This window comes from Pan troglodytes, chromosome 12, assembly GCF_028858775.2.
Source record: "Pan troglodytes isolate AG18354 chromosome 12, NHGRI_mPanTro3-v2.0_pri, whole genome shotgun sequence".
In the NCBI taxonomy this organism is placed as follows: domain Eukaryota; kingdom Metazoa; phylum Chordata; class Mammalia; order Primates; family Hominidae; genus Pan; species Pan troglodytes.
Genome location: NC_072410.2, coordinates 61,516,928 through 61,542,953, shown reverse-complemented (window position 1 = coordinate 61,542,953; position 26,026 = coordinate 61,516,928). Strand labels below are relative to the sequence as shown.

Below are 26,026 nucleotides of genomic sequence, written 5' to 3'. Positions count from 1 at the left end.
TGAGGCGGGCAGATCACCTGAGGCCAGGAGTTCGAGACCCAGCCTGGCCAAAATGGTGAAACCCCATCTCTACTAAAAATACAAAAAAATTAGTGGGGTGTGGTGTTGCACTCCTGTAATCCTAGCTACTCAGGAGGCTGAGGCAGGGGAATTGCTTGAACCTGGGAGGCAGAGGTTGCAATGAGCTGAGATTGCGCTACTGCACTCCAGCCTGGGTGACAGAGGGAGACTCCATCTCAAAAAAAACAAAAACACAAACTACTACCAACAACAAAACATCCTATTACTTTATGCAAGTTCTGAGATTATACTATTCTTGATTTCAGTGGTTTAAAACTTGCTGTCCATGTGTGGAATATGACAGTACAGACTGCTACGACATCATCCACACAGCTGCAGTATACATTTGTGACATGTCTAAGGGGCTCTGAGAGAAAAAGCAGATTCATTTGATTCAGAGGCCTCGCCCATTGTCATGTGGATGTTCCATAAATGTCTGTGGAATGATTGGGAGTATAAGTGATAAAATATTTTAGAATGTGGAACTATTGCCAAATGGGGTGTACGGACACCCTCTGCTGGGAGGCATGTCGCTGTGGGCTGGGACCATCCCACTGAGAGGAGGAAAAGGAACTTAGACAAATGGAAGGATTAGATAGATAAGACAAGCAGCTGGGGAAGAACATGAGTCAAGGCAAAGAGGTGAGGATGTGTATTGGGTTTGGTTCACACCAGTTGGCTGTCGCTGAATGTGGGTGTAGAGGAGAGTTGAGAGGCAACAGTGAAGTGTGGTGAGAAGTCAAAGTGAGGTTCACTTAGGATCCCAGGCTAAGGGTGTAAAGTGGGAAATGGATCCAAGCTATGTGGACTGTTGGGGGAAGGTGCCTACGGATATATTCAGAGTCTCTAAATTTTTTATCTTTCACCTGATAATACTAAATTTAAAAAAAATTTCATTTTGGTAAAAGATATATGACATAAAACTTGCCACCTTAACCATTTATTTTATTTTATTTTTTGAGACAGGGTCTCACTCTGTTGCCTAGGCTGGAGCGCAGTGGTGCGATCAGGGCTCATTGCAGCCTTGACCTCCGGGGCTTAAGCAATCCTCCCACCTCAGTCACCAGAGGAACTAGGACTACAGGCACATGCCACCATGCCCAGCTAACTTTCGTATTTTTTGTTGAGACGGGATTTCACCATGTTGCCCAGGCTGGTCTCGAACTCCTGAGCTCAAGAAATCCACCCACCTTGGCCTCCCAAAGTGCTGGGATTACAGGTGTGAGCCACCATGCCAGGCTTCATCTTAGCCATTTTTAAGTGTACAGTTCAATAGTGTTTTAAGTACATTCACATTGCAGTACAATTGTCACCACAGTTTTGTAGAAGTTCCAATAGAGGAAAATGATGGGAAAATTGGCCATCAATACCTATAATCATATAGGCACATGGAATTCCAGAAAGCCATCCGGATCACGACTGTAACGTGAACAGCAGCACAGTCAACAAAGAGCATCTGGCACTAAACGTCCATTTGACTTTTATTGGTTCTGTGCTTTTTTGTATTTGATTTGTAAATTTCTTTTCTTTCTTTTTTTTTTTTTTTGAGACGGAGTCTCGCTGTCACCCAGGCTGGAGTGCAGCGGCGCGATCTCAGCACACTGCAAGCTCCGCCTGCCGGGTTCACACCATTCTCCTGCCTAAGCCTCCCGAGTAGCTGGGACTACAGGCGCCCGCCACCATGACCAGCTAATTTTTTGTATTTTTAGTAGCGATGGGGTTTCACTGTGTTAGCCAGGATGGTCTCGATCTCCTGACCTCGTGATCTGCCAGCCTTGGCCTCCCAAAGTGCTGGGATTACAGGCGTGAGCCACCGCACCTGGCCTGTAAATTTCTTTTAGTTTTAAAGTTAGATGAAAGCTTTTAGGTTAGGGAGTTGATATCCGTCTTTGCGTTTCTACATGTTTTTAAGTGACACTATAATATACATAATCTTAGGCAATAATGGAAGAAGTCCATGAGAGCTTTCCTCCAGGAGTAAGTTATTGAGGATTAGCAACTAGGAGGTGGTAAATGGAGATGGCTCCAGTGATGATTCAGATTTGAAGGATGTGGACCTGGAATAGAAGGTGGCAGAATGTAATGAGAAGATGAAGAAAGATTAAGGCACATCACTTCCTGGTTAGATGTGGGAGGAGCGAGAGGAGGGCGCAAAGATGGCTCCTGAGTTTGGATACCTGCCAGACAGTCAGGAATAGGAGAGTCCAGGGAAGTAACTAGTTAGGGCAAAAAGATTAGGCAGGTTGGCCGGGCGCGGTGACTCACGCTTGTAATCCTAACACTTTGGGAGGCCGAGGTGGGCGGATCACGAGGTCAGGAGTTTGAGACCAGCCTGGCCAACATGTTGAAACCCCGTCTCAACTAAAGATACAAAAAAATTTAGCCAGGCGTGGTGGCATGTGCCTGTAATCCCAGCTACTCGGGAGGCTGAGGCAGGAGAATCACTTGAACCTGGGAGGTGGAGGTTGCAGTGAGCTGAGATCGTGCCATTGCACTCCAGCCTGGGTGACAGGGCGAGACTCTGTCTCAAAAAAAAAAAAAAAAAGAGATTAGGCAGCTTTTAGCTCTGTTAAATTTGAAGTACTGACTACAGATTCAACTGAAGATGCTCCACGGACAGTGAAGCTGTAGGGCTCCATGTGTCTATCTCCTAAGCTATGGCTCCAGAGAAAAAGTTGAGCAGTTTTTTCTCAATGCCTGTTGGTGTTTCACTTGCAAAGGTGGGATCAAACTTGCCACTTTACCTCTTTAATTAGCTGTTGGTCCAGGGACTTTCTTCAAATGACTACCTCAAACAGGACACATCACCCAAAAGCCAAAAGGGAAAAGCTTGATAAAGCTTGGACTACTTAAAAAATTTTTTTTGTTGTTTAGGAAAAAAAAAAATATATATATATATACACACACACACACACACACACACACACACAAAGTCCAAACCCCAACAGTAAACTAGGAAGGCCTTTTTTTTTTTTTTTTTTTTTTTTTGAGACGGAGTCTCGCTCTTTCGCCCAGGCTGGACATGCGTTTGCAATCACATTCTTTCGTTCTCTCTAAAGGATTATTACGTGAATAAAATGGAAATACTCCTGCAGTAACATGGGACTAGTTGGAAAGGTGCCGGGAAGGCGAGAGGGCGAGAGACTGCGTCGCGGAAAAAACCGCAGCGCGGCAACTGGGCGCAGACTCGCTCTTAGGCGAAATCCGCAAACGGTGTGACGTGTGCGCGCTGTGGCCCCAAAGGCCGGTCTTACAGCGACCTGGGCGTTCGAGGTCGTGTCCTCGAGGGCTATAGGGAGCCTGCCGAGGCCACTTGACGGCCGTGTCGCGTCTGCACTGCCGGTTGGACTCTCAGGCACCCGCTACTCAGCGCCCTGCTTCCCGGCGCCGGGAACCACGAGCCCGCCAGCACCGCGGAACCTGCAGCGCCCTCCGCCTTTCGCAGGCGGCCCAGGCAGCCCCGTCCCGCCCTAGCGATAGGAGACGCGCAGGGGAACCCCGGCGGCCGCAGCCCGTCCCCGCCCGCGCGTCCCCGCCCGCGCGTCCCCGCCCGCGCGTCCCCGCCCGCGCGTCCCCGCCCGCGCGTCCCCGCCCGCGCGTCCCCGCCCGCGCGTCCCCGCCCGCGCGTCCCCGCCCGCGCGTCCCCGCCCGCGCGTCCCCGCCCGCGCGTCCCCGCCCGCGCGTCCCCGCCCGCGCGTCCCCGCCCGCGCGTCCCCGCCCGCGCGTCCCCGCCCGCGCGTCCCCGCCCGCGCGTCCCCGCCCGCGCGTCCCCGCCCGCGCGTCCCGCCTTCCAGATCCCGGCTGGGGCTCCCGGGCGCGCCGCGGCGGGGCCGGGGGCGGGGCCTTCTGGCAGTTTCTGGGAGCTGCGAACGCGCCGCCCCGGGGCTCGGCGGCCGGAAACGCTGGCTTCGGAGCCTTAGGCGCCGCGGCCTTTCCTTGTTTTCCGCCCAGTCCGCGCCGCCATGGCCAAGTGGGGCCAGGGGAACCCCCACTGGATCGTGGAGGAGCGGGAGGACGGGACCAACGTGAACAACTGGCGCTGGCGCAGCCGGCGGCGGCCTCCTTCCGGGATCTGGGGAGGGCCGGGCCGCGGGAGCCGGGGCTGCCCTGGGGTATGTGCGGGGCCAGGGGGTCGCCCCCCCTCCTCAGCTGCTGGACGCAGGGCTCGGCCTTCGCCTCTCGGCTCGGGAGAGTCCTTGAGTACGGAGACCGGTGAGGAGGGTTGCAGCTGCCTCTCTTTGAAAGTTGGGTTGGGCCCCAAGAGTGACTTCCGACAGACCTTTCCACTCCCACCGTCTGTGGCCTGAGGGCCTTCCCTTCTCCTCCCGCCCACCCCTCTGGATGTTTCGGGGAGTTAGAAGGGAGCTGGATTGAGAGACTGTGTTAGGGGCAGGGGTATGGAACGTAGTGGAAAGGGCAGAAATTTGGATCTCAGTTCGCGCCCACCCCGCAGGCGCCTCCCGCGAGCCGGGCCCTCTGTGAGTGAGACAAGCTCCCCTTCCTTTACGCGCCTCACCTGGCGCGTGGGGAGAGGTCGGCAGCCCTCCGCCGCAGAACCTCCGGAAGGTATGTCCTCTGCCCTGCGCCTCTGGCCGGGGCTGTGGTCCCTCCAGGCCGTCGAGGGGATGCCGAGGCCGGTCCCCAGAGGAGCATGACTTGGTTGGTCCGGAGGAGCTCTGAGGGCATGGGCAATCTTGGCTCGCTGCAACCTCAGCTTCCAGAGTTCAAGCGAGTCTCCTGCTTCAGCCTCATGAGTAGCTGGGACTACAGGTGCGTGCCACTACGTCCGTCTGATGTTTGTATTTTTAGTAGAGACAGGGTTTCACCGTGTTGGTCAGGCTGCTCTCGAACTCCAGATCTCGTGATCCGCCCACCTGGGCCTACTAAAGTGCTGGGATTACAGGCGTGAGCTAGATCTGACTTTCTAGTGTCTTAGCCTTGGCCCGATGGACATGTCATTTCTCTCAGCTCGTTTCTGTCCCCTAAAGTGAGAATATTACCTGGGAAGATTACATTAGACGATGTATATGCGAAGACACTTGATAGCTGGTATTGTCATGATTCTGATTATTTCACTACTGCTACTTTCCATGTGGCCTAGGCTTTGCCTATTTCCAGTGGGCGAGCTAGCTAGATCCTCCTCCCTTAAATAAGCCAGTGTTTTTAAGACAGAATACTACTTGCATAGTGGACAATAATATCTTAAAGAACTGAGCAGGATGAAAAGAATTTGGTAGAAAGCAGGTTTGAGGAGCACATTGGAGGTTGGCAGGTTTCGAGGCTGCTTGAGAGGACTTGGGCCGATCTGGGCTGGGCTTGGACGTGACCCTGGCACCCAGGCAGGTGGATCCCAGCTGGGGCTTCCATTCACGACTTTCTGGTCCCTGGCAGGACAGAGCGGGATGCCACCAGCTGGTCCAAAGGGAAGTTCCAGGAGCTCCTGGTGGGCATCGCTGTGGAGAATGACGCTGGCCGCGGCGAGATCAACGAGTTGAAGCAGGTGGAAGGGGAGGCTTCGTGCAGCAGCCGCAAAGGAAAGCTGATTTTCTTCTATCAGTGGAACATCAAACTGGGCTGGAAAGGTAACAGGGGCCTCAGGGTACTAGTGGGGCTGGGGACAAAGTGCGTTCATCATTCAGCGAATGTTTTTACAGCCCCTGCTATGGGCCTGGCACACTGACTGGCTCCTGAACCAGCGTTAGTAGATCCTGACACTCTGGCCACACTTGAGTTCCATGGGCCAAGAAGGATGGGGGTTTCCCTTCTCGCAGCACTCGCAGCTGCTTAGAGCTCATTGCTGTCAGCTGGGCCCTCTTCTACCAGGCCCTTGTGAACACGAGTCTCCCGGCATTGCTGCCTGGAGCACTCTTCCCCCAGGTAGCCTGCCTCCTTCAGGTCTTTGTCCTGAGTAAATCCATCTCTGTGCATCCTTGGAGACTCCTGCCTTGTGCCATCTTTCTTCCCTACTTTATTTTTCCCCAAGGCACTGAAACTTGCTTTACAAAACTAGCTTACTGTCCTGCTCCCTCTTTCTGTCATTCAGTAGGGTAGGGATTTTTTTTAAAAACGGCTTTTTTGAGACATAATTCACTCATTTAGTGTGTATAATTTATTGGTTTTCGGTATAGTCACAGAGTTGTGCAGCCATCACTACAATCAATTTAGGAACATTTCACCACCCCAAAACAAAACCCTGGACCCATGAGCAGTCACTCTTGTTGCCCTCCTCTTCCCCAGTCCCTGGTGTCTGCTCACCCGTTTTCTCTGGATTGGCCTCTGAACATTTCACATAGATGAATCATGTAGGATGTGTTTTTTGGTGTCTGCCTTCTTTTACTTCATAATGTGTTCAATGGTCATCCGTGTTGTGTCAGGTAGCAGCACTTTATTCTTTTTTATAGCTGATGAATATTCCACGGGTGCATATACTGCATTCTGTTTCTCCATTTATCAGTTGCCGGGCATTTTGGGTGTGTCCACTTTTGGGGTCTGTGGGTTCAGTTCTCCAATGGTGCCTCGATCCTGGCTGAGCAGACAGCGTGTGCGCACTCAGTCCTTGTTGAGGGAGCCAAGTCTGTGGCGATGCAGGGAAGGGGAAGAGGAGGAGTTAGGGTTTGAGCCTCAGCCCAGGAGTCAGCTCCTATCTGGAGTGTGTGCCCCAGAGCAGTCCAGTGAGTTGGCCTCGAGCCTCTGCCCTGCTGGCTGCCTTTCTCACAGACGAGGGTGTTCAGCCCTTCCCCCTTCGCCTCAGAACAGGCTCAGGACTCCTCTGGCTGGGAGTTTGCCTCTCTTGCAGCCCCCTGTGTCTGCTGCTGTCTGGATCATAGCAGTCTGGCTCCCTGCCCACTCCCCCAGCACCGAGCCCTAAGGCCTGAGGAACCTTGTGGGCCTTGTGTCTTTTCCATCTCCCTTGGCTCCTTTGCAAGGATAAGACCCAGCCACTGCCAGGCAGCAGCCAGAGGACGGGCTGTTAGGGCTTGTCCTAACACCTCCCAGCTGCTCTCCTCCAGCAGCAAGTCTCTAGGGTGGCAGCTGGGACCCACTGGGGAGGAGGCAACACTCTAGTCCTGAGAGAAGTCTACCTGCCTGGTATCCCCCACACAATGTCCCCAAGCCAGAGCCTCCCTCCCCTCCGTGGTCAGAACGTACTGTCCCTTTCTGTCCTTCTATCGCTTTTGTGACTGCTTCTCCCCTTCAGGGTACTCCTTTGTCCTGCTTTGCCCAGGCAAAGAGTACCCTGGGACAAGAAGAGGAATATGGGTGCACTTGCCCCACACTCCTCTCAGGACGGCGGGCTGCTGACTCCTCATGCCCTCTCCTTGGCCATGGCCTGCCTGACCTTTCTTCCGTGGCTCCTCAGGGGGCCCTGGAGTGGTGGAACCCTGTGAGGGCAGCTGAGCTATTCAGTGAGGTAGGGCAGTTTTTCATAAAATCAATTTTTTTTTCGTTTTTGAGGCAAGGCTCACTGCAGCCTTGACCTCCCAGCAATCCTCCCACCTCAGCCTTCCAAGTAACTGGGACCTCAGGTGTGCGCCACCATGCCCAGATAATTTTATTTTGTAGAGACAGTGTCTCCCTGTGTTGCCCAGGATGGTCTTTAAACTCCTGGGCTCAATCCATCCTCACCACAGCCTTTCAAAGTGCTGAGATTATAGGCATGTGCCACAGTGCCTGGCCCAGTTGTTACTTTGTATTATAATTGAAGAACCCATTTTGCTCATTTTAGGCATCGTTAAAGAATCTGGAGTGAAGCACAAGGGATTGATTGAAATACCCAATCTTTCTGAGGAAAATGAAGTAGATGACACTGAGGTATGTGATCAAGTTTCTATTTCTTTTGTTCTTTTTTCAGTCAAGCTTCTGCTACAGACATTGGGCATTTCGAATAGTGTTGATCAGACTGTGTGGTTCCTGTGTGGTAGTTCGGGTGCCTTGTGGAGGGCCTGTTTGCCGAGAAGGATTGCCGTACTGTGGGGGCAGCGTGTTGTGTGGAGCTGGAGTGGTACAGGAAAGAGAGTAAGCCCCAGGAAGCCCTGAGCTCCCCCGAGGACCAGGCAAGGGGCCTGGGCAGCTGGCTGCACCCTCCTTAGCCTCCTCATCTGTGAAAAGGGGTTAATTTCTCTTCCAGGGGTGTTGTCACGTTAGATGTGACAGTGTGTGCACTGTAAACTGCTCAGGCAGCTTGCATGGCTTTTTTTTTTTTTTTTTTTAATTGATCATTCTTGGGTGTTTCTCGCAGAGGGGGATTTGGCAGGGTCACAGGACAATAGTGGAGGGAAGGTCAGCAGATAAACAAGTGAACAAAGGTCTCTGGTTTTCCTAGGCAGAGGATCCTGCGGCCTTCCGCAGTGTTTGTGTCCCTGGGTGCTTGAGATTAGGGAGTGGTGATGACTCTTAAGGAGCATACTGCCTTCAAGCATCTGTTTAACAAAGCACATCTTGCACCGCCCTTAATCCATTCAACCCTGAGTGGATACAGCACATGTTTCAGAGAGCACAGGGTTGGGGGTAAGGTCACAGATCAACAGGATCCCAAGGCAGAAGAATTTTTCATAGTACAGAACAAAATGAAAAGTCTCCCATGTCTACCTCTTTCTACACAGACACGGCAACCATCCGATTTCTCAATCTTTTCCCCACCTTTCCCCCCTTTCTATTCCACAAAACCGCCATTGTCATCATGGCCCGTTCTCAATGAGCTGTTGGGTACACCTCCCAGACGGGGTGGTGGCCGGGCAGAGGGGCTCCTCACTTCCCAATAGGGGCGGCCGGGCAGAGGCACCCCTCACCTCCCGGATGGGGCGGCTGGCCGGGTGGGGGGCTGACCCCCCCACCTCCCTCCCGGACGGGGCGGCTGGCCGGGCGGGGGGGCTGACCCCCCCCACCTCCCTCCCGGACGTGGTGGCTGCCGGGTGGAGACGGTCCTCACTTCCCAGACGGGGTGGCTGCTGGGCGAAGGGGCTCCTCACTTCTCAGACGGGGCGGTTGCCAGGCAGAGAGTCTCCTCACTTCTCAGACGGGGCGGCCGGGCAGAGACGCTCCTCACATCACGGACGGGGCGGCAGGGCAGAGGTGCTCCCCACATCTCAGACGATGGGCGGCGGGGCAGAGACGCTCCTCACTTCCCAGACGGGGTGGCGGCGGCTGGGCAGAGGCTGCAATCTCGGCACTTTGGGAGGCCAAGGCAGGCTGCTGGGAGGTGGAGGTTGTAGCGAGCCGAGTTCACGCCACTGCACTCCAGCCTGGGCACCATTGAGCACTGAGTGAACGAGACTCCGTCTGCAATCCTGGCACCTCGGGAGGCCGAGGCTGGCGGATCACTTGCGGTTAGGAGCTGGAGACCAGCCCGGCCAACACAGCGAAACCCCGTCTCCACCAAAAAAATACGAAAACCAGTCAGGCGTGGTGGTGCACGCCTGCAATCGCAGGCACTCGGCAGGCTGAGGCAGGAGAATCAGGCAGGGAGGTTGCAGTGAGCCGAGATGGCAGCAGTACCGTCCAGCTTCGGCTCGGCATCAGAGGGAGACCGTGGAAAGAGGGGAGAGGGAGAGGGAGAGCGCATGGCTTGATGAATGTGACTCTCTCTCTTCTCCTGCACCTTTGCCGTTTCCCTTTAATGGTGAAAAGTCTCAGCCTTTAGCTGCTCTCTCTCCCTTGGTTATGCCTCACGGTTTTTTGTAAACTACCCAGTTAGTACGTGTTGCTTTTGTGGCTCTCTTGGTTCTCTTGGGAGACAGAGTCTTGTGTAACTCCCATGCTTGGCTTCAAGTTAGTGCCCTCTTTTGGCTGAAAGCTGGGTTTTGGGGGTGAGACCATTTGTACAGCCGCTATATTTTTCAAACGAGGATAGTCTGACAAGGATTTTTTTTGATTTGTGAACGTATTTAACATGAAGGCTTTCCAAGATAGGCTGACTCCTGCCCAGCAGTATGTCTTATGGCACGAAGGTTATGCAGTGCCACAGGCTGGGGGCTGTCCCAGACCTCTGTCTTCAGTTATGTGGTTCCTCTGCTCAGGGCCTGAGATTCCACTTTGTTATATTCAGATCCATCAGCTGAGAAATTTTTCAACAGAATGTTTAACTGGTTTTTAAGATTTAATCTCTCAGTAGCATTACGGAACAAACTTTAGATTCAAACTGGGGCCCAAGATCAGGCCCACCTTAACTGAAGCATCGGGACACTAAATTTTTTCAAATCGACACCTTTTTCTTCTGGGAATACTAGAGACATCCCCAAAGCCCTCTGTTGCTTCCTTCTCCCTTGGTCTCCCCCTTCTTCCCTCTCTTCTTCCTTCCCTCTGCCTGTCTTCTACCCTTCTCCCTTTCCCAATTTTCCTCTCTGCCAAAAAAGTATATAATCCAAGGCTGGGTTGTATGGGAACTTGATTTCCCTAATTAACGGTGGCTTTTGGGTTCTGTACCAGCACTGTTCCATGTAAATATAATGCAAGCCACATGTGCAGTGTAAGTTTTACTAGTAGCCGTACTTAAAAAGTTAAAGCAGTGGCTGGGCATGGTGGCTCACACTTGTGATTCCAGCACTTTGGGAGGCCAAGGTACGAGGTTCACTTGAGCCCAGGAGTTCGAGGCTGCAGTGAGCCATGGTCATGCTACTGAACTCCAGTCTAGGCAACAGGGAGACCCTTAAAAAAAAGTTAAAGCCAGGTGTAGTGGCATATGCCTATAATCCCAGCTGCTTGGGAGGTTGAGGGGAAGGATTGTTTGAGCCCAGGAGTTTGGGTCTAGCCTCTGCAACATAAGGAGATGCAAGCTCTTAAAAAAAAAAAAAAAAAAAAAAGATAAACAGGTGAAATTAATTTTAATAATATATTTTATTTAACCCAGTATATATAAAAAAGATTTTAGCATGTAATTAATATAAAAATTATGAGGTATTTTACATTCATTTTTGGTAGTAAGTCTTTGGAGTCTGGCACGTATTATTTCACACAGCACATCTTGATTCAGGCCAGCCATATTTCAGGTTCTCAGTAGCCACATGTGACTAGTGGCTACCATACTGGACAGTGCATTTCTAGACCCCATGAAAGCCATGGACCACATCAGCAATAGGATTTATATACATACACATGCACAACTTAGTATGCAAATTAAGGAGTTTACATTCTATGAAGTCCATGCAAGATTTGGCCCCCAACCCTGTCATGGACCCTGGATTAAAAACCCTTAAAATCCTGCCCTATCACCTCTCTTATATCCACTTCTTTCCTTCCTCCACTGCCATAGTTCTCTCATCCATACAGCCCAATGTTGTAAGAATACATCAAACCAGATCTTTCTTTGGTTTCTATTTTTCTGATTTGTAGGTCAACGTGAGTAAAAAGAAAGGAGATGGGGTTGTACTGAAGGATCTTATGAAAACTGCAGGCACTGCCAAGGTCAGGGAGGCCCTTGGAGATTACCTGAAGGCACTTAAGACGGGTAAAGAAGGCATCCCTTGTGAACCAGAGGGTCCCTTTTCTATTTACCCAAGTTATACTCTACATTGTGGTCAGAGGCTCCAGAAGCAAGTTTATACTTCAGAATAAATTGTAGTCTGGAAGTTGAGAGCTAGTCATTGTTAAGACCATAATTAGTGATCATTAGTATTGTACACAGCATGAACCATTTTGCCTACAGAACTGTTAATTGTAGTTTTCTGGAATGAAAATCAGTTGTTCGTGTAATTACTTGTTTAATGTCTGACTTCCTTGCTAGACTATAAGCTCCATGACGGCATGGAAGGTGTCTGTCTTGTTCACTGCTGTATCTCCAGCATCTAGCACAATGCCTGGCACATAGTAGGTGCTTAATAAATCTTTGTTGGATGAATGAATGAATGGATGAAAGTGACTGCAGGTATTACAGGTGTAATTGAGAAATACCTAGATAATATCCGCATTGCATGGAAGTGAGGTTATTGTCGTCTTCCCTAAATTAGAGAAGTGAGGCAGGCAAGATGGCCAGCAGTGCCTTATCTCTGTACCTCGTTCTTGGACCCTACCACCTGAGTATCTAGGTGTTGGCATAGATGGGTTTGGGGTTGTCACTTTTCCCATGAGAGCGCACATATAGCTGGCTCACAGGCTTTTGAATACTGTGAAGACAAGCTTTGTGAGGCAGTGGTCACCCTCACGTGAGAAATTGTCTGTTTTGACAGTAGGTTAGAGCCACAAAGCTATTAGTAGTTAATCATATAAAACTTAGCTGTTTGGAAAAGAACTTTGGAAAATTTTGCTGCTTTAGCAAAAACTTGATAAAAGTGAGGCATTTGAAAAAGCATTTGTTGCTGTGGAACTCACATTGTTAATCATCAGTAGTTTTATATGTAAAAACTTGGAATGGTCTTGAAATTCTCAAAATGTTATAGGAATTATTTTTATAAATGTTTTATTTTCTTACATGCTGTTTTGGGTTTTCTACCTTACTCTTTGTGCTTAAAAGGAGAAAGGTCCTTATTAAAACCACTTCCCTTGTTTCTTTATAGAATTTACAACGGGAATGATTTTACCAACGAAAGCTATGGCAACCCAGGAATTGACTGTCAAAAGAAAACTGAGTGGGAATACCCTGCAGGTATGAGCTCTGTTGGCCAAAATGTAGGGAAGGGGTAAAGGAAGTGTTTGAGTCAGGGCTCCGAATGGCTGTGTTGATGGAGAACTGAGGACAGCGAGGGCCTTCTTCCGCCTTTGAGTCTCCCGTGAGTCCTCTAAGATCTCCCATTTTGTTGTGCAAATGATAAAATGAGACTTTGATTCTTGATGGAAGGGATTGTTACAGACACGCCTTTCTATGGGATAAATACCTGACTCAAGAGTGTCCTAAGGGCAGTGTTCTTTGGTAGGCCACAGAACCAGATGACTTTCAAGATTCACATAGCATAATAAAAGAAACTTCTTTGCTCACTTTTGGATTGGGAGTTTAGATCCGTTCTTGGAATGGGTGTTCTGTGTGTAACCTAAAGTGTGTAGCTTTAGGTGCAGTTGTCTTTCACCTGCTCACAGCTGTATCTGGAAGTCCAGCTAGGATGGAGGGGTATTCAGTCATAACCTGGGAACAGAGCTGAAGAGCTGTAGGAACAGTGAGCTCTGGTTCCAAAGTAAAGACCAAGACTGGTGGTGCTAAAAAGGCTTTTCATGCTGCTTTTATGTGTGTCTGGAATAGGCAGTATGGAATTTGGGACATTTGATGTTTTATTGAGAAGACTATTGTAATCCAAGCAGCTTTCTCTCTTGTTATGCTAATCATTCCCTGGAACCTCTTCCCTTCTCCAGGTTCAGGCCTCATCTCCAGTGGCACTGGGTGTAAGGATTCCCACGGTGGCTCTTCACATGATGGAACTGTTTGACACAACTGTAGAGCAGCTGTATAGCATCTTCACTGTAAAGGATGTAAGTAACTCCCTAAGCTAGCATGTTAAGTGCTGACATTGGGAGAAAATACATTACAAAGAACAGGAGCTGGTTTTTGGTTTTCCTTGTGGCTGTGTTTTTGATTGAAGGGATGTGGGATGGTGGTGACAGAAGTCTGAGCATAGTTTCTGAATAATTGGAGGGGAGATGGGCATTCTTTGGGACTATGTCCGCATTACATTGAGTTTTCTCCCTCTAGGAAGAGAGAGTTTGTGTTTTATTTTCTGTAAGTAAAAGCTACATGTTTAGGATTTTTAAACCATAGTAATTGTTATATTTTGTATTTCATAATTATATTATGTGTTAGTGTGTACTGGAATAACATGTTTTATTTGGTTAGTTGGTGCAAAAGTTTTCTAAATCTACTGCTGTATTAGAAACTGAAAAGGGAGGGAAATTCCAGATGTTTGATGGGAACATCACTGGTGAATATCTAGGATTGGTAAGTAGACTCAAGGTTGAAGAAGTAAGGTGGGATTAACTCTTAATATTACTTTTTGTATATGCTGTTTTTAGCACCGAAATCATGAGGGTCTGTGTTGCCTCAACCTTAACAGCAGCCCTCTGTTCTAGTTACTATTACTGTACTTAAAACATTATTATATATTCCTGCTGTCCTTGATGTTACTGCTGTTCTGAGACATTTTGGCAATAAAGACAATTATCAGTGGTGCTGATGTATAAACTGGAAGAAGGACTGTATGTTGTTCATTGATTCTTCTAGTACTTAGGAGTTTCAATGAAAGGATTTTTCTGTGTTGTATTATGGGAAGTCTTAAAAGATTTTCAGTGGAATTTCCCCTCTCTTTTCAGTTAACAAAGAAGAAGATCATCATGAAATGGAGATGTAGGAACTGGCCAGAAGGTATGTTACTAATTACTGCCCTTCATATTAAAGGTCCCAAAACACTAAGGCTAGGTTTTTCGTATGGATAAATTTTCCTTTTCATAATGCGGTAATAAGGTTCCTATTTTTTTTCTTAGAACACTATGCCATGGTTGCACTGAATTTTGTGCCTACTCTAGGGCAAACAGAATTACAATTGAAGGAGTTCCTATCTGTAAAGAAGAGAACATGAAATTCTGTTGGCAGAAGCAGCATTTTGAAGAAATAAAAGGTTTACTGCAGCTGACCCCCCTAAATGGTTGAATTAAAATTTATTATAAGGCATTACTTTTTGTAAGCGGAAAAAGTGTCACATTTACCTCTTCCCTATCTTTTGTTTAAAAGGACTGTCTTTATTTTATATTGGATGAAATCTATGAACATATATACAATGTAAAGCATTGTTTGACTCTTTATTATAACTAGACACTGCATTGATTTAAAAGTAGCAAACAACCTGAAATTAAGTATTAACCTGACCTTCCATCGATATTCCTCTGGAAATAGGTAAGTCCTGAGTGCAGATAGTTGATGTTTCCCAAGCTGAAGCTTGTCCTATAGCAAGCTTGCTTGCAGCTGTACTTTTAGTTCAAGATGACAAAAAATAAATGGCATGTTGACACTATTCCTTTATTTTACTTTAGGGTTTTTAAGGTGTGTAGATCTTAGGTAGTAAAACAGTGGTATATTGCATTCAAAAGCATGTTGAGGTGAGGGCAAATTGGCTGTGTTTTGCTCCACATCTCCCTGCTGTGGTTTTGCACTTCGGTATGGAGAGGATTGAGAAGTCTGTGGGGACACATTAGTTCTGTGGACTGCTGGTAACACTTCCAGTGAAACAGCATATAATGGATAAATGTTTGTTTCCCCCTCTTTCACGGTTTTCTCACTACTTTCACCTGAGAAGACTGAAGCAACGTATGTAAACAAATGAAAAGTCATCACAATCAGTTTAATTAAGTGCACAGAATAGCAATCAGTCATGTCAATAAAAATAAAACAATTATGTTTACATCAAGTGTGCTTTATTTCCTCCACAGGTATTCTGTTAAATAAAGCACCATTTATATACTGCCAGGCCACAGCTAAAGAGGATTCTTTACAGAATCAAATTTCTTGTGGTTGTTCCGTATACAAGTAAACTTAATTTTGATAATAAGAACCACAGCGATCGGAGGCAATCTGCCTCTATAAGGTACAAAACTGGCACAGAGGACACCATATCATACACAGTAAAAATGCTGTAAGTTTAAATTACATTGTACAGGGCTAGGCAACCCTGTTCTTCCCAGACAGCCATATTAAATGAAAGCCACTAAAGTGAACTCTTAATTACATAAAACATATCCATTATCTGATTGCCCTTTAGGAAGTATACTGAAGATGCAAGTTTTTTTCATCTGGAGTTCTGCCTGACCAAGAATTAAGCCTATAAATCTATCTTGCCATTCAAGCAGAGAGCACTGGACAAACTGAAGCACAAAAACAAATAAGCAAAACTTATACAAACAGCATGGGGGTTGGGGGTGAGGGACTTAAAAGTAGACATGCTACACCTAATGTCAAGAAGCAGCTTGGTTTCCTTTGCCAGATATCCTTGTGACGACATGGATTGTAGATTCAATGGTCCTACACAGGGTATCTAAAATGTCATGTTGCTGCATATGACTAAAGAGTCCTCTGGAATGGCCACAACTGAGAGATAAAGCAACCTCAGGGTCCTGGGAGGGCAAAGCTTGGCCATCACAGCTTCTCAAGTCAGCTAAGTCAGACAGAACTGCAGAGATAGAAGTAGAAGGGAACTCAGATTCTTCCTCAGCTAGGGTAGAATCCTTGGAACAGTGGAGGTCTTTAAATTCTTTACAATCGTCATATCTACCATTGTTGGACTGTTCTTCTGCATGCTGTGACCTGATACTTGACATGTCTTCTGAAAACGAAGATGGAACTTCCATTCGGTATTCTTTAACGGAACTATTTTCAGGGGAAGGAAGATCTTGCTCAGTTCCTGGATCAATAATTGAGGAGTCTCTGGTCTCATTGTCAGAAGTGCTCGTTGGGGTCAGGACCTCCCTGGTTTCTGTTTTCATGTCACTGATGCAGCTGTCTACAGTGTGCTCCTCATCACTGCTAACACGCCGCCTTTTAATGGGAGTTGCTCCTTCATCATCTGTGAAAACACATGCCAAAAGGGAAACTTCTCTGAAAGTCATTAAGATCACGTTAGGGTTAGGGGGGGATGTGGGAAGTTAATTTTGTTTCTAGCATTTATATTTAGGAGGTTCAGATGAACACACAACTATTAAACCAGTTACACCAAGTGTATTACTCCCTCCGCCCACCCTAAAGGTAATGATAGTAGTCCATAAAGCTAACCTTTAGTTTTTCTTTCTTTGGCTTCTTGCTCTTGGAGTGAGTTTCTCTGTTGCAGACAAGTCCTGCATTTGCTTAAAAGCTCTTGCAGAGTTGGAATTAGAGCTGGGTTTAACTGTTTGGGAGTGTGTACTGACAGGAGCAAAGCGAGTGCCCTCAGGTCCTACAAAAACCCAGATAGGAACATTTCAAATTCTAAAGCCAACACTTTGATGCAGTTGTTTACAGTTAATTGCAGATGTTTATTTTCCCAGGAATCCATTCTTTCCTAAGAATACCCTGGTTTCTCTGGGATTCTTAGAATGATAAAACCAGAAAGCCAGTGTTAAGATACTACAGCATTTCATTAGTTGTTTTTTTTTTTTTTTGAGATGGAGTCTTGTTCTTTGGCAAGGCTGGAGTGCAGTGGTGTAATCTCGGCTCGCTGCAACCTCCACCACCCGGGTTCAAGCGATTCCCCTCCCTCAGCCTCCCAGGTAGCTGGGACTACAGGCGCCTGCCACCACGCCTGGCTTAATTTTTTCTATTTTAGTAGAGACAGGGTTTCACCATGTTGGCCAGAATGGTCTCAATCTCCTGACCTCGTTATCCACCGGCCTCGACCTCCCAAAATGCTGGGATTGCAGGCATGAGCCACTGTGCCCAGCCTCATTAGTTCTTAAAGTCACTAATAGCATTATTTTATGCCCACGAACCAGTAAGTCAGACCAAAGCCTGAAATAGTGTTTTCTGAAAAATGGAAAAGGAAATGTAAGAATTTTAAAAACAAACCTTGAAATCAGTTTCTCAAGTTAAATTCTGATGGATGTCACAAATAGTAAGGTCTTCCTTACTGAGCTCTGTCATCTGTTCTGGCTTTTATGCATACTGTGATTTGGGAGGCTGCTGCTCAACATTCTAGCCCATTTCCAGAGTGTTCCATTATTCTAGGACATGGCTGTCATGGGAGTCTGCACAAGGCAACTAATGCTCTAGATTTAACTGCCTTTTTAAATCAGTAGATCATTAATTGTTTCAGTTACATAGGAGCCATAGGCAGTAATAGAAACATCACAAGTAATGTTTCCAAAAATATACCCAAGTAGAGATAAGACCACTAAGATGTTCCCTTTATTACCTTTCAGCATTTAATGATACCAGCTTGTAGCTTCCAAGGTGATAAGGCATAGTGAACGTGTATTTAAAATTTGTTTTTTTGTCGTACATGGCTTAAGAGTTTGAATCAGTAAGTTAAAGTTACGAGAGTAAAATCATATGAAGGCCACACAGTTAACTGAAGGACAGCTTAAAAGTGTGTGCCGCCGCCTCTGCATAGTTCTTACCCCATTTAAAGAAGCACTTGCTTTGGAAATTTCAACTCGGTTGCAGAAATCAGACTGTAGGTTCTGATACTGGCTTATCAAGTTTGTAATAAGAGTGCTGATCAAATTGGCACAGTTTGCTTCAGAAAACACTTGACTTTGAACCTGAAAAAGAAGATTTAAAAAAATCTCCAAAAGACCAGCATAATGAAACCACAAGCATTAACTAATTGGAAATGACACACTGAGTTTCCAAAGTACTACGTACCTTTAGAAGGAAATGTGTCATGAACGTGTAGACAATGTTGTTGTTTAAAAAAGTTCTTTCATCCATTAGGATACATTTAATATATTCTGCGAAAACAGGATCTTCACACAAAAGCTTGATGCAGTTTTTTGACATAGCAGACTAAAGTGGGGAGAAGATGGTTGAGCACTTACGGTTGAGCACGGAAAAAACTTACACGGAAAAAACTTACACAGAAAAAACATACACTTGTGTATGATGGAATCTGAAGCCACTGAAAATCCTACTTGAAAAGCCATGTCTAACTCACCTATTGAATTTAGTTAACAGCAACTATTTTTCATACAGTAAAATGTTACTAATTTAGATTATGGGAGTGCTGGGGGAAGACACTGATGCCGAAACTGAACAAATGTTTTAAAAGAAATGCAGGTTTATTATCCAGCACTGAGAGAGTTAACAAGGACTGGAAAAATAAGGCTAACAAAGAATAGGATGTGAATGTTTTCAAGGGCCAAATTAATGTACTTATAGGTAACCAGAGCATATGTTGCAAAAAGACACATTTTAAGAATCAAAATCAATTCTCCAAAAATTTTTAAACTTTACTGTATATTCTCGCTAGCAACAGTAATTCTGTAAATACCTTTTCCCCCCATAAACACTGCAAAGGTAAACAATAAATCTTCTTTCCTAATTATCCCACACAGAATCGGTGGTCTCAATATATGGAAATTTTACTAAAATTTGGTTTTCCTGTTTTCAAATAGTCATGGCTCTTACACACAAGTAGTATGTCTTTAAGCAGATACACTCCATAGATTTAAATGTGCATTTTAATAATTTATATGGAAAAAAGCAATACATTTTTTAAATAGGACAAAATTTAGATTATATATATATGCATATATGTGTATTTTATTAGACTAAGCAGCTGTCATAAGTAAATTACTCAAGGTCAGTCAAGAAATTAGGATTCATGTAGGACCAAGACCCAGGTCTTGAGATCCTTAACACTAGGAAAAACCTGCCTTGGTCTACCAGTCACAGCCTGTGCCTCTGCCTCTGTTTCTTGCTCAGGATGGCTGCTTCTATAGCACTGGAAGCTTTGGAGGCCTTATATGGTTAGGCTTTGTTTTAAGGGAAATTTGGGGGCACAGTGAGTTCTGTCTGTGAAAGAAGTCAAGCGAAGGGAGTCCTGCGATGCAGAAGTAGAGAAGGCAATAGGGAGCAATAGGTAGTGGGAGAGTACAGAAACCAAGAAACTACCCAAATCAGGAAGAATGAAAAAGAACAGCAGTAGCGGTGGAGAGGGAAAACGAGATCTCCAATTGACTGAACAGAACACTCAGCTCAAAAATCAACTCATAAAGTCATTTTCTGAATGCCTACTGTATGCTAAGTCAAGTGAGCTAAGATCAGTGTATACTAGCCTCTGAAAGATTTCTACTGTAGAGAACAAAGTGGCATTTCTTGAGGGGATGGAGATGACTCTGGTAAGGTCTCTACACTTGAGTTCTGTTTTGGAAAAGTAGAGAAACCACCAGTAGAGTACAGGATGGCAAACATCTAGGAGAATCCAGAGCACACTACAGCCTGGTAGGAGGCTGAACCAGACTCAAAATACTTCAGGAAAGCATGATGTGGGTCAAGGGTTGCACCTAAGGAAGGTGAATAAATTCATCTCTTCCAATGGGGTAAAGCAGATGCAACCAGGCAGTACAATCAACAGTTTTTTCAGGGACTGAAAGGTAGTGGGGATCCTTTATGCCTGATCCAAGGAATGAGCCAAACATTAGTACCTCCTCCTCTTCCCAATTCTGCCTTTGTAACTTAACAAGCATTATTTATGCAGCCACTTAATTTTAAGGAGTTGGCTCTTAGACACTTAAGGTAGGAACAGTAATCTTTCCTGTTTTCAAGGAGATCGCTGTAAGAAAACAAGTGCATCAGACCCCTGAAAAACTACACATTATGAAAAGCTAAAGGACAGACTGCTGACAGGGTTTCTGCTAGAGGTTTTGGAATGGTGGAAAAGAGGTAGAGACAGGGAGGTGAAGGAGAGGAAGAAGTGGCAAGTGCCTTTTCCCCCACTATCTCCCTGTTTTGGATTTTCCCCACAACTGTTGATATACATCTATAAATGAGAAATTCAATTATAACCAGCTTATTTAAAATATCCTCTATGATAGAAATCTACTTAAGTTAAAAAATGAAAGGGAAACTAGATGCCTAATATGTAATAGCTAGTATTTTCATTCATTCATATTTTACCTATCAAGATTCTAAAATGTCCCCACTTTTCAGCAAGTCTTCAACCCATTGTTCCTAAAATTATTGACCACTTGGTCAGATAAGATTAAAGACCAATCATCTAAAACTCATTTTCTTTACCTGAGTCTGGCATAGCTCAGTCCAAAGTTTGGGGAACAGTGCAAGATGAAGTGGCAAACCTTCATAGGCAACTAGGACACCTAATATTTGAAAAGAAATCAGAATAGGTTATAATTATAAATTATACTAGTGAGATACTCAACTCTGCAGGTACAATATTACAGCTATTTCTAGTCATAACTGCATATTTTCTATATTTTAAAGTACATAAAGGGGAAAAATTCATTCCAATGTTTAGTGAAATATCTTAGAATGTGGTACTTTGAATTTATTTATATCCTATACCTCATTCCTGAAGGATATGGGACTTAAATCAACTCTTCTTTTTTGAGTATTAGAACTTTATCTGGGAAAAGAAAAAGTTACTGCAAGTGGCTCCAAATCTTTCTTGGATTAAGGTACCACTCTGCCTATTAAATAATTTTCATAGGGTGGCTAGACTGCAGGAGGGAGGAGGGGAAAGGTTAAAAAAAAAAAAAGATGTGGAGAATTAAACATATCTTTCCTCTTTTACCTTCTTTCTTCAAAGATAGAATGACCTTTGTGGTACATTTAAGTAAATGCGGCCCTTAACACCAGTTTCTTGGCTTGTTCCCAGGATCTTCTGAGTGGACCGCATCTGGCACTATGTCAGAGAGTGCTATTTGGAACCTCTATGAATTTACTTCTCCACTTCTTGACTATTCCAGATGTAAAATATGTCACTAAGATGTGTGCCCCTATCCTCTGTCATCCTATCTCTGAAAGTACAGAAGCTTCATTACCACAGTCCTAAATGAATTTCCCATCTTCCACATCCCCTAGGGTCCCCAGGGGAAGTATAATCATGGAGAAGAAGAAATATAACACAGACCATCCTCTTCCAGTTAAGAAAAGACTGAGTTAGACAAGGAGTCAGCAAACTTGTTCTGGGAAGGGCCAAATAGTGTTTGAGGCTTTGTGGCCATGCTCTGTTAACACAGCTCAACCCTGCTGAGGCAGTGTGAAGGCAGCCTTAGACAAGAGTAAGGAAATGGGTGTGGCTGTCTTTCAGTAAAACTTTACAAACACTGAAATGGGAATCTCATAATTTTCATGTCAGAAAATATTCTATATTTTAAAAAAATTAAAAAATACGAAAACTATTCTTAGCTAGCAGGTAGCCATGGTTATACAAAAACAGGCAGCATGTGGGTTGTAATTTGCCAAACCGTGGGTTAGACCAAGGACTTGAGAACATCCTACACAGGCAATTCAGGTCACTCACTCAGAACTTACCAAGGATGCCTAGGATCCCTTCCACAGGTAAGCCAATTTATTTTCCTGTCAAGATGAGTCCCTTTAGACGCAAGAGGCAAGGAAACGCTACTTCCCCTTTATCCTAACCTAATCTGGTTGGTGTTTGATACCCACCACGGTATCACCACACACACAGGTAAACAAGGACATGTCATCACATCTGTGGCTATAGGGAAGAGAGTTCCTACGTTCCCATGTTCCTGTATCCTAATTACTCATCAAAGTAGAGGAAGGGTTAGCAAACTATGGCCCTCAGGCCAAATCTGACCAATGGCCTGTTTTTATATGGACTTGTGAGCTAAGAATGGTTTTTTCTTTGAGACAGACAGTGTCTTCACTCTGTTGCCCAGGTTGGAGTGCAGTGGCGTGATCACAGATCAGGGGCAGCCTCGAACCGCTGTGCTCAAGTGATCCTTACACCTTAGCCTCCGTAGTAGCTAAGACTGCAGGCCGGGACAATTTTCTTAAAAAAATATTTTGGGGCCAGGCGCAGTGGCTCATGCCTGTAATCCCAACACTTTGGGAGGCCAAGGTGGGCAGATCACCTGAGGTCAGGAATTCGCAACCAGCCTGACCAACATGGAGAAACCGTCTCTAGTAAAAATACAAAACTAGCAGGGCGTGGTGGCACATCCCTGTAATCCCAGCTACTTGGGAGGCTGACGCAAGAGAATTGCTTGAACGCGGCAGGTGGAGGTTGCGGTGAGCCGAGATCGTGCCATTGCACTCCAGCCTGGACAACAAGAGTGAAACTGTCTCAAAAAAAAAAAAAAAAAAAGTTTTGGGCCAGGTATGGTGACTCACGCTGGTAATCCCGGCACTTTGGGAGGCCGAGGCAGGAGAATAATGAAACCCTGTCTCTACTAAAAATACAAAAATTGGCCGGGTGTGGTGGCACACACCTGTAATCCCAGCTATTCAGGAGGCTGAGGCAGGAGAACTGCTTGAACCCGTAAGGCAGAGGTTGCAGTAAGCCGAGATTGTGCAACTGCACTCCAGTCTGGGTGACAGAGCAAACTCTCTCAAAAAGTTTTGTAGAAATGGGGTCTTGCCATGTTGCCCAGGCTGGTCTCAAACTCCTGGCATAATTGATCCTCTTGCATTGGCTTTTGAAAGTGCTGGGAGTACAGGCATGAGCCATCATATCTGGCTGGCTTTTACATTTTTAAAGGATTGTTAAAAAAAAAAAAAAAAAATCAGCCAGGCTGGGCATGGTGGCTCATGCCTGTAACCCCAGCACTTTGGGAGGCCAAGGCAGGCAGATCATGAGGTCAGGAGTTCGAGACCAACCTGACCAACATGGTGAAACCCTGTTTCTACTAAAAATACAAAAATTAGCCAGGCGTGGTGGCACACACCTGTAATCCCAGCTACTCAGGAGGCTGAGGCAGGAGAATCACTTGAACCCAGGAGGCAGAAGTTGCAATGAGACGAGATTGTGCCACTGCACTCCAGCCTGGGTGACAGAGCCAGACTCTGTCTCAAACAAAACAAAAAAACCATTAGCCAAACAAAGTATGTTACAGAGACCTTGTGGCCTGTGGAGTCTAAAATATATAGTGTCCCCTCTTTGCAAAAAGAGTCTGCTAACCCGCTAACCTCTGAACTAGAGGCTGCTCTGACATTAACCCTCTTATGGGCAAGCAGACTGTATACTGCAATTTCTCTAGTCATTTCTCCCCTACTATCCCCCCAAAGTAAAATAATCTTCAATTTTTTTTTCTTTTTTTGAGACAAGGTCTGGCTCTTATCACCCAGGCTGGAGGACAGTGACACGATCTCAGCACTGCAACCTCTGCCTCCTGGGCTCAAGCCGTTCTCCCAGCTCAGTCTCCTGAGTAGCTGGGACTACAGGTATGCACCACCATGCACGACTTTTTTTTTTTTTTTGAGATGGAGTCTCGCTTTGTCGCACAGGCTGGAGTGCAGTGGCGCGATCTCGGCTCACTGCAGCCTCCACCTCCCGGGTTCATGCCATTCTCCTGCCCCAGCATCCCAAGTAGCTGGGACTATAGGTGCCCGCCACCATGCCTGGCTAATTTTTTTTTTTTTTTTTTTTGTATTTTTAGTAGAGACGGGGTTTCACTGTGTTAGCCAGGATAGTCTCGATCTCCTGACCTCGTGATCCACCCACCTTGGCCTCCCAAAGTGCTGGGATTACAGGCGTGAGCCACCGCCGGCCAATTTTTGTATTTTTTGTAGAGACGAGATTTCACCATGTTGCCCAAGCTGATCTCCCATTCGCGAGCTCAAGTGATCCGCCTGCCTTGGCCTCCCAAAGTGCTAGGATTATGGGCATGAGCCATGGCACCCAGCCCTAAACAATCTTTTTTTTTTTTTCCTTTCTAGACAGTCTCACTCTGTTGCCCAAAGCATGTTGCAGTGGCATCGTCTTGGCTCACTGCAGCCTCGACTTTCCCAGGCTCAGATGATTCTCCCACCTCAGCCTCTCGAGTAGCCGGGACTACTGGTGTGTGCTTCCAACGCCCAGCTAATTTTTCTATTTTTTGTAGAGACAGGGTTCTGCCGTGTTGCCCAGTCTGGTCTTGAGCTCCTGGGCTCAAGTGATCCAGCTGCCTCGGTTTTACGGAGTGCTGGGATTACAGGTGTGAGTCATCACATCCAGCTAAATACAAAGCAATCTCTGTATCTATTTTCCACAACTACCAAGAAGCCAGCACTACCACGACAAACAAAAAATACCATGGAGGCCTTTTATGATCTCTAATCACTTTGAAGTGGTATTCTGTTATAAGTATCTCTATTTTACAAGTAAAGATGGAAATAGGCCAGGCGTGGTGGCTCACGCCTATAATCCCAGGACTTCGGGAGGCCAAGGTTGGTGGATCACTTGAAGTTAGGAGTTCAAGACCAGCCTGGCCAACATAGTGAAACCCCGACTCTATTTTAAAAAAAACAAAATACAAGAATTAGTTGGGCATGTAATCCCAGCTACTCAGGAGGCTGAGGCAGGAGAAATCACTTGAACCCTGGAGGCAGAGGTTGCAGTGAGCCGAAACTGTGCCACTGTACTCCAGCCTGGGGGACAGAGTGAGACTTTGTCTCAAAACAACAACAATTAAAGAAGGAAATGAACATTTTCTAGGTATGTCAGATCATTATATTAAATTTTCTCATCAATTTTGAGAGCCATCGTTTTATCCTAATTTTGCACTTCTTTTGGATGAGGAAATTAGGCTCACAGAGATTATATAATCCTCTCAAATTCATTCCAAAGTCAGTATTGATATAGTTAAGACTATAGTCTACCCCAGATTTATCTGATTCCAAAGCCCATAAGCTTTTCAATGTTTTCCGCCAACTTCAGTCCATTTGTTAGCATTTTCATGATTTTCTTCACATCTGCCATCACCTGTACTATTGTTTACTTAATACTTACTTTCTCTCTTTTGAGACAGGATTTTGCTCTGTTGCCCAGACTGTAGTGCAGTGGCCCAATCACAGCTCATTGTAACCTTGAACTCCTGGGCTCAAGTGATCCTCCTGCCTCAGCCTCCTGAGTAGCTGGGACTACATGTGCATGTCACCAAGCCCGCCTTCTATTTTGGTGGGGGGAACAGAGTCTCACTCTGTTGCTCAGGCTGGAGTGCAGTGGCTCCATCTCAGCTCACTGCAACCTCCACCTCCCAGGTTCAAATGGTTCTCCTGCCTCAGCCTCCCAAGCAGCTGAGACTACAGGCACGCGCCACCACGCCCAGCTAGATTTCTGTATTTTTAGTAGAGACAAAGTTTCACCATGTTGGCCAGGATGGTCTCGATCTCTTGACCTGGTGAGATCTGCCTGCCTCAGCCTCCCAAAGTGCTGGGATTACAGGTGTGAGCCACTGTGCCGGGCCGGCAGTACCAGTTTTCCATAATATTAAAATAACTTATTAAAATTACAAAACCAATGCATAATCATTACAATTAATTTAAACCTTACAGATATATTTAACCTAGAAAATGAAAGCATTCTATAATTTCATCCTTATAGAGTAAAATTCCTCTACTTTTTTCTGTACATGTACTAAGAGCGATTTTCCCCTTGTTTATAAGAATGTTTATATTCTGCAT

The 26,026-nt window shown here is 46.0% G+C and overlaps 1 protein-coding gene and 1 pseudogene across 7 annotated transcripts in view; one reads left to right on the top strand and one right to left on the bottom strand.

Moving 5' to 3' along the window:
* The first annotated feature begins 3,901 nt into the window (after positions 1-3,901).
* On the top strand, positions 3,902-14,757 carry AHSA2P (activator of HSP90 ATPase homolog 2, pseudogene; annotated as a pseudogene).
* A 533-nt stretch (positions 14,758-15,290) lies between these two features.
* Positions 15,291-26,026, bottom strand: part of USP34 (ubiquitin specific peptidase 34) — a 283,157-nt gene continuing 272,421 nt past the window's right edge. For all 7 annotated transcript variants that reach the window (XR_010149508.1, XR_010149509.1, XM_016948585.4 and 4 more), the window contains 5 exons: positions 20,675-20,754; positions 18,302-18,442; positions 18,055-18,198; positions 16,736-16,895; positions 15,291-16,529 (listed from right to left, as the gene is read on the bottom strand). Coding sequence is in view for 5 of the 7 variants with exons in the window: in XM_016948585.4 (XP_016804074.1) it covers positions 15,922-16,529; positions 16,736-16,895; positions 18,055-18,198; positions 18,302-18,442; positions 20,675-20,754 (1,133 nt within the window). In the remaining 2 variants the exon portion in view is untranslated. The remainder of the gene's footprint in view (positions 16,530-16,735; positions 16,896-18,054; positions 18,199-18,301; positions 18,443-20,674; positions 20,755-26,026) is intronic.